The sequence below is a fragment of the Staurois parvus genome, unplaced genomic scaffold (genome assembly GCF_062004578.1).
Source record: "Staurois parvus isolate SC_StPar_1 unplaced genomic scaffold, SC_StPar_1.0 ptg000209l, whole genome shotgun sequence".
Taxonomy (NCBI): domain Eukaryota; kingdom Metazoa; phylum Chordata; class Amphibia; order Anura; family Ranidae; genus Staurois; species Staurois parvus.
In genome coordinates, this window is record NW_028318005.1 from 7,215,212 (window position 1) to 7,228,692 (window position 13,481).

At 40.9% G+C, this 13,481-nt stretch overlaps 1 protein-coding gene across 2 annotated transcripts in view; it reads right to left on the reverse strand.

Moving 5' to 3' along the window:
* Positions 1-775: 775 nt before the first annotated feature.
* EFCC1 (EF-hand and coiled-coil domain containing 1) overlaps positions 776-13,481 on the reverse strand; it is a 165,369-nt gene continuing 152,663 nt past the window's right edge. For both annotated transcript variants that reach the window (XM_089678728.1, XM_089678727.1), the window contains exons 7-8: positions 11,009-11,078; positions 776-3,996 (exon numbers count right to left, since the gene is read on the reverse strand). In XM_089678728.1, the coding sequence (XP_089534854.1) occupies positions 3,863-3,996; positions 11,009-11,078 (204 nt within the window). In that variant the 3' untranslated portion in view covers positions 776-3,862. The remainder of the gene's footprint in view (positions 3,997-11,008; positions 11,079-13,481) is intronic.

The window sequence follows — 13,481 nt, forward strand, 5'->3', positions numbered from 1 at the left end:
TTAATTTTTGCCATGGCAAGTGTACAGCCTTGAGCACTTGCATTTCTGTGTTTAGATGGTTGGTAAAACCACAGCTTAACTTCCTGATCTTAGGCACAGGCCACGTGGCTCAGCTACAAGCCCTTAGGCACAGACCACGCGGTAAATCCGTACTTGGACTGTACAGTATAATGAGTGAATCACTCTTCCTTCTGTGTACCACCCATGCTAGCCTGGTTGTTTGTAAACTGATTTTTCCTGGCACATGTCTAAATGATCTTGTCATCCTAGCATCAAACAAATCAAGTGAACTTTAATGGTCTGAATACTGCTACAGGTTAAACTTTTACTGGTTACAGAGATATGAAATCCCTCTAAAGCAGGGGTCTCCAAACTATGGCCCTCCAGGTGTTGAGGAACTGCAAGTCCCATGAGGCCTTGCAAGACCCTGACAGCTACAGGCAAGACTTCCAGAGGCAGAGGCATCATAGGACTTGTAGTACTTCACAGCTGGGGGGCCATAGTTTGGAGACCCCTGCTCTAAAGTTTTGAAATCTCTGATTGTCACCAGAACGAGTGTCCCCATTGGACAATTTCCCCTCTGCTGTTCTTTCACTTTCACTCTCAGTGATAACAGTCACCAGGACGTATAGAGAGGGTGAATCTACCTAACAAGGACACAGACAGCAATAAAAACCTGATAGGCGTTCCAATCCAAACCTTGTAGACTGTCACATTTAAAGAACATCTTAAAAAAGTATTATAAATATTAGAAATAATTTCACAAACAAGCAAAAGAAGAAATTGTTCTTTATTAACACTTAAGAAAATATCTGGTCCTGTAGCATCTAAAACCCAATAAAATGCAATCAAACCATCTGCTATATATAAATAAACATCTATATGTATTGTGGAAAAGCAGGCTAAAAGGACTGGTATCAGGGAAATGTCACTGCCCTATTGGAGATGAACTCTAGGCAGATATAAGGCTCACAGTAGCCTGTGGGAATTGATGTGATTCCCATACCCGCAACCACCCACAGCTGCATCACGTTTCTCTTGTGAGATGCGAGGGGAGTGCCATTCATTCTGAATGGCAACCCCCTGCATCTCATCCCCATTGTGATCGCAAGTGTGGGAAATGCATAGAAACCACACGGTCAACAAGACCATGCGGTTTCGATGCGGATGTGTTTTGGAAAAGGTGCACGCACCTTTTCTTTGCGTGAAACACGGGCACAGCAGCCCATCAAATGAATGGGCTACTGTGACCACACTAATGTGAAGCAGGCCTCAAAGACACAAATAAATGCAGTTCTGTATTCAAAATAAATTATTAAAGTGGTTGTAAACCTCAGACATGAAATATGAACAAAGCATATCCCTCTATACTGTGTACTTGTCTCAATCCAGAGCACTAAGGTCACTTCTGTATGCTGTTTCATTCCTCTGCTATCAGCATGAACCACTTTTGACAAGTTTTCCTGACACCAAGAGAAAAATGGTGACGGGGAGGGACCTCCAGCTGATTGATAGGTTCAGCCATGTTCCTGTGAGTTGTGTCAAGGGGAGGGGGGGGGGTCTCTTTTCCTCCAATAAGCTCTCAGGGTTCCCGTTACTGAGCTCTGCAGAGTGTAATTTCAGGTCTCCGCCCCCTGTTTTCTGAACTCTCAGACAAGCTTTATAAATGCAGCACTTTGCATGGCTGTAGAGAAGAGAAGACTGCATATAGACAGGTACAACGTATGTAGAAGGATTTATTTAATCTCTGTGTATCACCTGAGTCCAGTCACTTCACTGGGTATATGTAAGGGTTTACAACCACTTTAAAATGGAATTGAAGCATAGATCCAAGCTTAAGTCTGGTCCTACTCCCCTTCTCACACCTATATTAACTACTCTGTAGATGGAAGATGCTTATACTTCCCTTTTCTCAGGGAGATCCAGTCCAGTCCTGTGATCTCCCCAGCAGCCCTGGCTTTGGAAGACAAGAGAGATCGCCAACAACAAGAGATGTTTGATCAGTGACATCACCCATAGGCTTACTATGGGGAATTTGCAGTCCGTTGTTCCTCCTCTCCCCTGAAGCCGGATGTTAGGGAGATTGCATGGCTGGACTGGGGCTCCCTGAGAACAGGGAAGTATATGCATCTTCCTTCTACAGGGAAGTTAGAAGTGGGAGCAGTTTGAAGCTTAGTTAGATCTATCCGGGACTTCCACATTGCTTTTAATGCATCTAGAGTAAGTACCCAATTCTGACATTGTATCTACAGTACACTGTACAGCATAGCTAAGGCTTCACACCTATGCAGTTTGCATTTAAGCTGTTTCTGCATTGCGTTTTTGCCATATTTTTGATGCTTTTTTCTATTATTATTTTTCTTGTTGCTAGGCAGATTTAAAATGTAAAACGCAGCAAAAAATACTACTTGCTTTTCTTCAGTATTTCCATTGAAGTCTACAGAACCAAAAACGCAACTTTTTGCGTTAAAAAAAGTCCCTGACCCTTTCTAAAATACGCACCGGGTGAAAACATGGAGATGTGAACGTGTCCCATAGGAAGTCATGTTAAATGGACTGTACTGCGTTTCTGCAAAACGCTGCAGAAAACGCTTAGGTGTGAACCCGAGGTAAGACTAGGAAAGGAAGGATTAGACACTATTAGAATCTGAAGTGTGCTGAATACATGACAAGGAACATGCTGACAGAAGCAGAGAACAGAGTGAACAGAGGGATGGCATCATGTTGTTTTATAGGAACCAGGGGCGGACTGGCAACTCATGGGGCCCCCCGGGCAATAGGGGATCATGGGGCCCCTGTGTCCTCACCCACACTCAAATCACACCCAAAAAAGCCTATGAAAAGGTACCAGGGACATCTCATGGGTCCCCCTACTGACCCCGGGCCCTCGGGCAGTGCCCGAGTTCCCCAATGGTCGGTCCGCCCTTGATAGGAACCAAAATGGGATTATTTTATTTTAAAGGTAGGATATGTTAGGGCGTTTATTATTCACAGTGCTTTAGCAAACTAAATGTCTTCCAGCTGGGTTACATCTGGATGCAAAGTGGTGTCAATGACCTGGCAGAGCTGTGTAAATCTCAGGAATGGATAGCCAGCAAGAGATATCTTTATCAGGAAAATCTATAGCCCTTTTATATGTCTTGTGACTCTATTAACTGTTTGCCTAGAGTTCAGCATCAATAAAAATATAGAACATAACATCTATTTACAGGATACAATATATCCCCTCATCGTGTATCCTGCAAAACGACACATATAAAAAATCAGATTCCAGCAATAGCTCAAAACAAAGCATCACAATCATTTTTTTTTCTTAATCAACCCGATTTCACACCTATATCTCAACCAGAGCAATTTGTGAGATTTATTGATCTGTTCGTCAGACCATGTATATCATCCCCTACATTAGTCTTGGACGTGTAAACTGTTGATCCGTACGTTTATTAGCTAGGCCGTCCTTGCTGCAATACTGCAGACTGTCACTCCTGGCCTGGGGAATCCGTCATTTTTATGGCTGTGTTTTCATTTTATTCCGGAAATTATTCCAATTGATGCTGCTCCCCATATGACTATTATTGAACTGCTGAATGATGAGCTCTGTTCGTCCACACGGAGCACCTGCAGGTAGGACTATATAAATAAATTTTATCTGTGTCAACAAATGAAAATGTTTCATGAGCTTATTTATTTGACTCTACCCACAATGCATCCCTTTGACATGGTGTGATTCAGATACTGGAGAGCAGCTTGAGGCAGATGGATTAGAGCTGGTCTGCTTATCAACAAACTCAAAGGAGTTGATAAAAGATAGATCCTGTTCAAAGGCGTACGTTCATGGAAAGGCTGTAGGTGGCGCTGTTGTTCAACAAGAGATGACTAGCGAGTTGGCCATGGATGGTGCTTTGCTGTCTTCATTTTCCTGTTGGCTTTGGAGTAGCTCACAGACTGACAGTTCATGACGTAAAGTATCCAAGACTTCATAAATATGTTCCTTTCCTAGAAAATAAAAGGGTTTGAACAATGCGGAAAATGAGATAAATTATCTTTGACATTTCACTTGCAACCTCAGTCTGCTGAAATTACAATAAAGATTACATTCCGACTTTCCTCAAGAAAGACATTATTTTGATATAAAGTTCTTAAAAAACAGCACCTGGCAAAGTCTGCAAGTCCATAAAAGAGACTTTGATGTGAATTTTGTATCATTTTCCCACTGGCAGATTATAGGGCTTTTAGCGCCGTGGCCTCTTGTCGTCGTTCTGTACAGCTCTTTCCCGATGTATACAGTAGAAAGAGGATCGAGGGTGTGAATCATCTCTTTCAGAATGAACGTAATTGCAATGGACTGTCTAAATGCATATAACTGGTACATTCATGAATATTAAAATAGATGCTGTTTGTTTTGAAGTAGGACTGATTTTGAAAAGGTATTACACCTAAAACCAGAAATGTAATATATTGCAGCTTACCAACCATTAGATGTGTTGGGTGCATTAGTTTTCTTTTTTTAGGCTTTTCCCCCCTCTGTTTTCACCTGGTGATCTGGCCAGTAGCACACAGTACAGTGCCCCCACTCTGGATGAAGGAGCAGAGGCACCTTTGGACAGCAGCATTGTTAATATGGGGGGAGGAGAGTGTTAGATATGCTAGCAGATTTAGATACACCGATAAATTTAAAGTGTTACTAAACCCACAACAGTAAAATCAGTCTGTATATGTAGTAAAGCATGCTTGTTATACACACTGTGGAACCTAAGGGGTTAATCCTGTGCCTTGCGTAAACAGACTGTTTGATCCTTTCTTATCCGCCCCTCCCTCTTTTTGAAATGACCACCTGACACAGACTGAACCTGTGGTCACATGCACATGCTCAGTTTGGTGTGTATTGCTAGAGAGGGTTTTTTTCTTAGGAGGGTGCATCAGCATAGGGCCAATCAGCACTGTCCAAACAGAGGTCAGGGGATTTCCATCTTCCTAGAGCAGAAAGAAAACTCCTACGGGCTTTAACCAGTGCTCAGCTGAAGTCACAAGACTGCTCTAAGTGCTGATTAGAAAAGGTATTTAGCAGTTTATATTTACTAAAATAATTGCATTTCCATGTGTGTACTGTGGGAGACCAGATATAGTGGATGCAGGGTCTGGGATTTAGTAACACTTTAAGCCGAACTACAGCTTAGCATCCCAAAGTTTTTGTTTTTTTGGGTTTTTTTTTTTTAAGATAAAGGTTTTACAATGTCTAAGTAGATAGCCCTTCTGCCTGGCAGCACTAGGATCATTGGTTCGAATCTCAACCATGACACTACCTGCATGGAGTTTGCATGTTCTCCCTTTGCTTGCATGGCTTTCCTCTGGGGTACTCCAGGTTCCTCCCACACTCCAAACACATGCTGGGAGGAAAATTGTCTCTAGTATGTGTTTATATGAATGTGAGTTAAGGGTCTTAGATTGTAGGCTCCTTGAGGGCAGGGACTGATGTGAGTGTAATATATATATATATATATATATATATATATATATATACATACACACACACACATACATATATATATATATATATATATACATACACAGTGATAGTACAGTATTTTAATTTTTTCTCATTAATATACACTCGGTACCCCATACTGGCAAAGTGAAAACAGAATTTAAGAAATGTCTGTGAATTTGTTAAAGAGAGAAACTGAAATATCAAATTAGCATAATTTTTTCGACTCTTAGCAACACACTTGAAATTTAGTTCAGATGCCTTCCACTAAGTTTGATCGTTGCGGAGATGTTTCTACGCTTTGATTGGTGTCCACCTGTAGTAAATTGAATTAGTTGGACACAATTCAGAAAGGCACACACCTCTCTATAAATGGCCTCATAGCTGACAATGCATATTATATCACAGCAAAAGCCATGAGCTCAAGGGAACTGCAGAGCTCAGAGACAGGATTATTGCAGGGCACAGATTTGATGAAGGCTCTAAAAACTTTCTGCTGCATTGAAGGTGCCCAGGAGCACAATGGCCTCCATAATTCTCAAATGGAAGCAGTTTGGCACAACCGGGAATCTTCCAAGAGCTGGTCCCTTGGCCAAACTGAGCAATCAGAGGAGAAACCTTAGTAAGAGAGGTGACCAAGAACCCAAGGATCACCCTGACTGAGGTCATTTTGTGGAGATGGGACAAAGTTCCAGAAGGACAAAAATCACAGCAGCCCTCCACCGATCTGGGCTTTATAGCAAAGTAGCTAGACAGAAGCCTCTCCTCAGTGTAAAATACAGTGTAATAAAGAAAGCCCACTTGGAGTTTGCATAAGAAGCATGTGAAGGACTCTTAGTCTGTGAGGAACAAGATTCTCTGGTCTGCTGAAACCAAGATTGACCTGTTTGGCCTCAATTCTAAATGTTATGTCTGAAGGAAACCAGGCACCGTTCATCACCTGCCCAATACCATCCCAACAGTGAAGCATGGTGGTGGCAGCATCATGCTGTGAGGGTGTTGTTCAGCATCAGGAACTGGGAGATGGTCAAGGTTGAGGGAATGCTGAATGGAGCAAACTACAGAGATATCCTCAATGAAAACCTGTTCCACAGCGCTCAGGACCTCAGACTGGGCCGAAGGTTCACCTTCCAACATGACAATGATGATAAACACACAGCCAAGACAACACAGGTGTGGCTTATGGACAACTCTGTGAATGTCCTAGAGTGGCCCAGCCAGAGCCTTGACTTGAACCCTATTGAACATCCCTAGAGAGACCTGAAAATGGCTGTCCATCGACGGTTCCCATCCAACCTGACTGAGCTTGAGAGGATTTGCAAAGAAGAACAGCAGAAAATCTCCTAATGCAGATGTGCAAAGCTTGTCGTGTCATACCCAAAAAGACTCGAGGCTCTAATCGCTGCCAAAGGTGCTTTGACAAAGTTCTGAGTAAAGGGTCTAAGTACATGTGATATTTCAGTTTTTTCTTTTTAATAAATGCATAGACATTCCTAAAATTCTGTGTTCACTTTGTCATGATGGGGTACTGAGTGTAGATTAATTAGAAAAAAAAATTAATTTAAACAACTGTAGTATCAGGCTACAACATAACAAAACTGAAAAAGTGAAAGAGGTCTGAATACTTTATGAATGCACTGTATGTAAAGCACTGCGTATATAAAGACCTGCAATAAATAAATAAAAGCTGATCATTGTAGGCACTTCTGTAAATGGTTTGTCTCAAAACTCTTAACTGTTACATTTCCAGGAGAGCTTGCTCTGTTGAAAAACAACAAACTTACTACTCAGATCACCAGGTGGAAAATAAGGGAAAGAAAGCCTAAAAAAGAAAACTAATGCAGTCATCACATTTAAGAATTGGTAAGCTGCATTAACAACATTAATAATAATAATAATAATAATAATAACAAAATAATAATAAATGTTCGCTTTTGGGTTTAAGGCCTTTTGCACACTTCTGCTTGAAAATGCTCCGATTTCAGGCATACAGTGTTATTTTTTTTCCAATGATCTAAAATGCAGCCCATTGTTTTCTTTCAAATCATTTTGATTGAATTTTAACAAATATATCAAAATAGAAAAGAAGTACAAAATCAAAACCAAGTGCAACAATGATAGTACGCTCGTAAACCTGAGGGAACACTCACATATTTGTCCTAATCAGCCAAATTTAATGAGCCATAACATATCATCAGCCCATTGTTTTCAATGTGTTTGTACATACAAGCACTGCGTATTGATCAGTAAAAACCCCACAAAAATCAAAGTTGCCGATCGGTATATTTAAATGTATACTTGCAAATACACACAAATACATGCAAATACCATGCCTCCTGCTTATGTGTGCATATTCTCATATATGTGCAAGTGAAACGCAGCTCATCCTTATGGGTTTTTTTTATGCCAGGAATGGCGGATGCTCATACATCAGTACAATGTACAAGAGGCCCAATACTGCTTAGATGTAACCCACCCTAAAACACTCCACCCCTGCTGCACACTCACCTCTTCCTGCGTTAGGAGCCTCTATGCTGACAATATGCAGATCCAGCTCCCCAGGACCCAGTAGCAGAAAAAACTGCTTCTCTGGCTAACTAAGCACCTTTCTAACCCTACTACCATGAATCAATATGATATTATAGGGCCCTCTTCACACTGTTGTGTCATGTTAGCACAAGTGTTGTTAAGCCGTACTTGATGCGTTAAGACAGCCCCATTCATTTGTCCAGGCTACCTAACACACCAAATCGCATAAAATAGGCACATTCAGTATTTTCGGCAGCACGTGTTGTGCTGCGTTGTAAGGCAAGTGTGTTTTGATGAATGGCACCACAGCACACCAACGCGGTAATGTGCGCATTATCACAGCATAATAGTGTGAATAGGGCCTGAAGGATATAAAAGGATAACACTACTACCTTCTATCTCCCCAACCGGCAGCATGCCAATCCCATAACAACTGTATCAATTTATATAACATGTGATTTAGACACACAGTTGCATGTATGTGATCTCTTCTTAAATCCCCAACGTCATTCAGGCAATAAAAGAATGGGTCAGTAGAAGGTATTGGAAGGCATTACAGATCATTCTAGCACCGTTGTGAATAATCTCTGAAATACACCGCATACAAATATCTTCTGTCCAATGTAGCCTTGGTAACCTCACCGTTCCTCTGACATGAAACACTCCAGATAAATTCCTTGATTTCCTCATAGGCTTTCTAGGTCAAATGTGTAAACTGGTCAGCCATGTGACTACACGTGACTGCAAAGCAAATCAGCGCACATGAATGTTATGTGCTTGCATGGAAACAGTGACAAAGCAAGCAGCACATGCATTCATGACCGCGATGTATGTGAGCCATATGTGCCTTTACTACACGTGTGGAATTAAATGGTCAAACTGGCAGACCTAATTCCTCGAAATTAAAAATCACAGAATCTGAATCGCCCCCAGAACTCTGCAAATGTATCTCTCCATCTGTTTCTTATTTCATTCATGCTAGAATCCATGCAACTTGTTTTAAAGCTCTACAGTCATCGCTCTACAGAACTTTGTTGATTGCACTGATAATTCAAACAAAAAAAAATCCACCAATTAAAGTCCAAATCCCATTTTCTTTTACAAAGGTTAAAGCAAACCTGTTCTTTACCCATGCATGTCCCCCACAGCTTTGCATGCCCACCTTTCCTTCACTCCCCACTTCATTCTGGAAAAGATACCCTGTGTAAGCTCAGATGAAAGATGGGGATGAGGAGTTGGACACAGATCCTTAACCCATAATGAGGAATGATCAGTAATGTCTTATGGTCACCGAGGGTTGAGACGTTAACATGAAAAAAAAGAGTGTGCCAAAAGATAATCTCAAGAATCCAAAATCCTTTCATATTAATTACATGTGGCAACAAGGACACCAATTAAAGTCAATGCATTTCGGGGTCCAAAAATCTCTCCTCATCAGAGCTTGGACAATGCATCAAAATGTATCTAATAGACTCTTAGCAAAACTTCCTGAATATAACTTTCTGACAACAGAAAGAATTGATGTGCAATTGCACCTGCCTCTGTAGCCATAGCCAAGTGAGCCCCATCAATACTTCCCCTGTTGGAGAGTTCTAACCAGAAGCCTTTGCTTTGAGCTCAAAAGGTACCTTTTTGCTACATTGTCCAAGCCCTGATGAAGGGGGATTTTTGGCTCCAGAAACACATTGGCTGTCTTTTGCCATCCAGTTGTCACATATAATAAACAATTCTGGACTCTTGATCATTAGATGCTCTTTTTTTCCACTTTTAATGTTGACCTTGCAAGCTTCTAGCTTCATGACAGCACTGGACCAACCCCCATACACCAGCATTATCCCATGAAAGAAAGGGCAAGGAGTCACAGGCTCCTCCATCCCCCGACAAATGTGGTGATTTATTTCTATCCCTATCTGTGTTGCAGATTTTCCCAAGCTTGATAAAACATTTATGCAAGTCAGGAAAGGAGCAGAAATCTCTCTAATGAAGCCTCGGATAGACAGGGGTTCTAATCCTTCCCTATGCTGTCCAAAACTAAGAAAAAAAGTTTTGTCTGGACATACACTTTACCCCCTTGACGCCGAGCGCACGCAAATATGCGGCCTCTCGGCATCTGGGCCTTGACACTCAGCAGCCGCATATTTGTATGCAATTAGAAAATACATGAGAGCACGCCAGCACATATGTCCGTGACTCACGGAAAGGTCCTAATCTCCCCTTTCGATCGGGACCTTTTCCGATCATGTGACGGCGAATCACGGCGGTCACATGGCCCTAAAACTCCACCCGCCTCCCGGCTTCAGAAACTCTTAAAGGGCCGGGAGGCACCAGCACTAAGAGGTTAAAGCAGAACTAAACCCTCCTGTCATTTTCAGGAAGCTGCCATCTTAAGCCTAATGCACATTATTAGAATATTTGACGAATGATTGTTGTCTTTTTTTCTATTTTTGCATGCTAGTCAAAATGAAGAGGCTACCAAGCTTACAAAGATTCTCGTAAGACAGAATACAACTTCGTAAGTGGTATCATGTATTGTATTGCACTGTTTTCTTTCGTTTTTGAGCGTGAGCGGTCTTGGTCACTAGTTTTTTTCATATGAATACCATACTAATTACACAAAAACCATTGTTCTGTTATCTACGAATGAACTGTCGTGATCGGCTCTCGAAAGCTGTGTACTAACAATCAGATTATTGGACGATCGCTCCGAAAGCATTTTTTTTCATCCACTTTTCTCATCATGACTCATGTACTAAGCATCATGCTGCATATATATATATATATAATCAGTTATGACACCAGCCATTTGATTGTTTGACAGTTTGGTTGAGAGCACTAGCAAATGTAACACGTTCAAGGAATGTAAATGTTTTTTGAAACAGGTAAAATAGATGGGTTTAGTTCCACTTCTACTCATTAAAATGAAATAACAATCCATGAGATGGTGATAAATTGGTTGTAATAGATAACAATTCCAATAAATAAGGTTGTTCATACCTTGCTTCGGTTCTCTGCACATCTCCAAGGTGTTTAGTAAAACTCTTCCTAATTCCTGTTGGGAGATTTCCTGTAAAGAGCAGAAGGAACATGATTCAGAGAGGTAAAATAAGTGAAATGTCAGTGATCAATCATTTAGATAAAAAAAAAAACTGGAAATCTTAATACTGTATGCAGATAACATTACCCTTCATGCGGAACTGATTTATTGGAATATTACACAGTACCATACATTCAAAACATAATGAGAAAAGGACAGAATAGGCTATTCTATATTGCCGGTGGACATATTTTGATGAAGCTTCAAAAATAGTTCCCCCTCCTAATAAAGGTATAATTCATCTTTGCTAGGGGGACAGCTTCTACTTTATATAATTTTAACCTATGTCCTAAAGCTGATAATAAATCAAGTATGCCAATTATATATAGGGAGAAATATATAGATTAACATTTTAAAATTCTGTTTTGTGATCCAGATACCCCTGTCAGATTACACAGCCTGGTCCTCCATTCAAAGTATACTGGAGATAGGCAATACAGCCTTATGCAGGACTCACCATAGCCTGTGATTAGACCAGCCTTTCTCAACCAGGGTGCCTAGATGTTTCTTCATGGGGCCTCGGCAAACTGCCTAAACATGTCCAAAAACTGTATACAAGTTAGCGGATAGATCAAGCCTGCCATTTAGTTACACAAAGCCACAGGTTTTCATTGTGCACCATTATGACCTTCTAGCTGCCAGCATCCTAACAACCAATGATGCCATCAGTTGATATGGAGGATGTCTGTCGCCTGCACAGCATCCTTGTTTGACCCTCCCCTACCCCTCTTTGTCACTAATGGGGGTAAAGTAGCTGAGTGATAGAGAGAAATTGATGAAGAAGAGAAACATTGGAATACTATTCAGTACCAGTGTGCAAAAATGTATTTGCATTGGAAGAATAAATCCCCTCTAACATTGGGTGTCCTACATGTGTGGGTGTTGCTGCACTAGGTAGAACTATCAGAATAGTTTTTTTTTTATTTTAGAATGGGGTGCCTTGAGACTGTCGATAATTTTAAAGGGTTCCTCAAGAATGTTCATAACTTTAAAGGGTGCCTTGACTGAAAAAAGGTTGAGAAACATTGGATTAGACAATAAACAGAGCAGCAGCATACTGGTGAGATCATTCCTTTGTTCTCTTCTCCTGTACGCATGCTCACATCTGTAAAGCAGCTGTGCATAATTTTCTCAAGATCTCTCTCAGCCTGTTTTGCAGGCGAATACAGAAGGCGGATATCAAAGGAGATTCAAGTATGTTGTTTCCATGTAAAATATGTTTAATGATTTTATCGTTAATGCCTACCTGGAATACATGGGGTTTTGTTTTCATCTGCTTAGAGTTTGGCTTTGAATTATGACTTAATTAACTGGAACAGAAAGGGATAATACTATTCTACCCACTGTAATTACCTGTGTTGAAGTTGCTCAATTCAAGAACAAATTTTTTAATGCTGAGGAAAAAAAAAAAATTAAGAAAATGTTTACTATCTCCAAGCAGAATTGTTAATTCACTTCTGGAGAAACCAAAAGCATGCTGAACCTACGTTTCTTACGCATTAATAGGTCCTTGGCACCCACTGCAACCAGAGCAAGCCATTCTTGTGGTGGTCATATACACTTCTAAAAACGATCAATTTATTTTTTGGTTGATCTTTTCAGATAGGAATAATCAATCTATAGTAGATAATCCATCTCAGCATCAGCTATTGAGCTCTGTAAAAAACTTTTTATGCAAAGCACTTACGATTGGCCTGGTAATCCTGTGAAAAGAAGCCTAGAGGTGGCAACAACGATTAGCAAGTTACATAAGCAGGAAATATTTTCAGGAGAGTTGTGTACATGAATCGTGTACTGAATGCTCATTATAAAAGGAACCTATAACATAATTTTTTGACCAAAAAAATCAACACTAGCTGCCAAATGAAGTACAGATTCATTCCCTAGCCATTTATGGAATTTGTCATTGTGTGGTTTGTTTTCCTTTCCACCAGCGGCTTCTGGCCCTTTAAGAGGTTTTAAATGCCAGGAGGCAGAGGCAGGCATTCCGATCATGTGACCAATGTGACTGGCAGCTCCCGAATGCAAGTATGCACTGCCAGTTACTGTGCTGGTACAATAATGTTTATATAAGCACACATATATGCGGCCGCTCGGTGTTAAAGCCCACCAGCTGAGGGGCTGCATATATACGCACAACTGGCGGGAACTAGTTAAAGTGAATTTCCATCAAACGTTTTACATTTTGCATGGAGTGGAAAAGGGTTAGCAACTGTGGTTCTTATTGCTTTCTTTGCCCCCCTCCCCCCCCCCCCCTTGTTGGAGATTATTCCTCATTTCCTGTCCCAGAAACACAAATAACAATGATTGGAAATTTCCTATAAAAATGAAGGGGAACGCCACCTTTGTTAGCTGTTCCTGGAACAGATATTC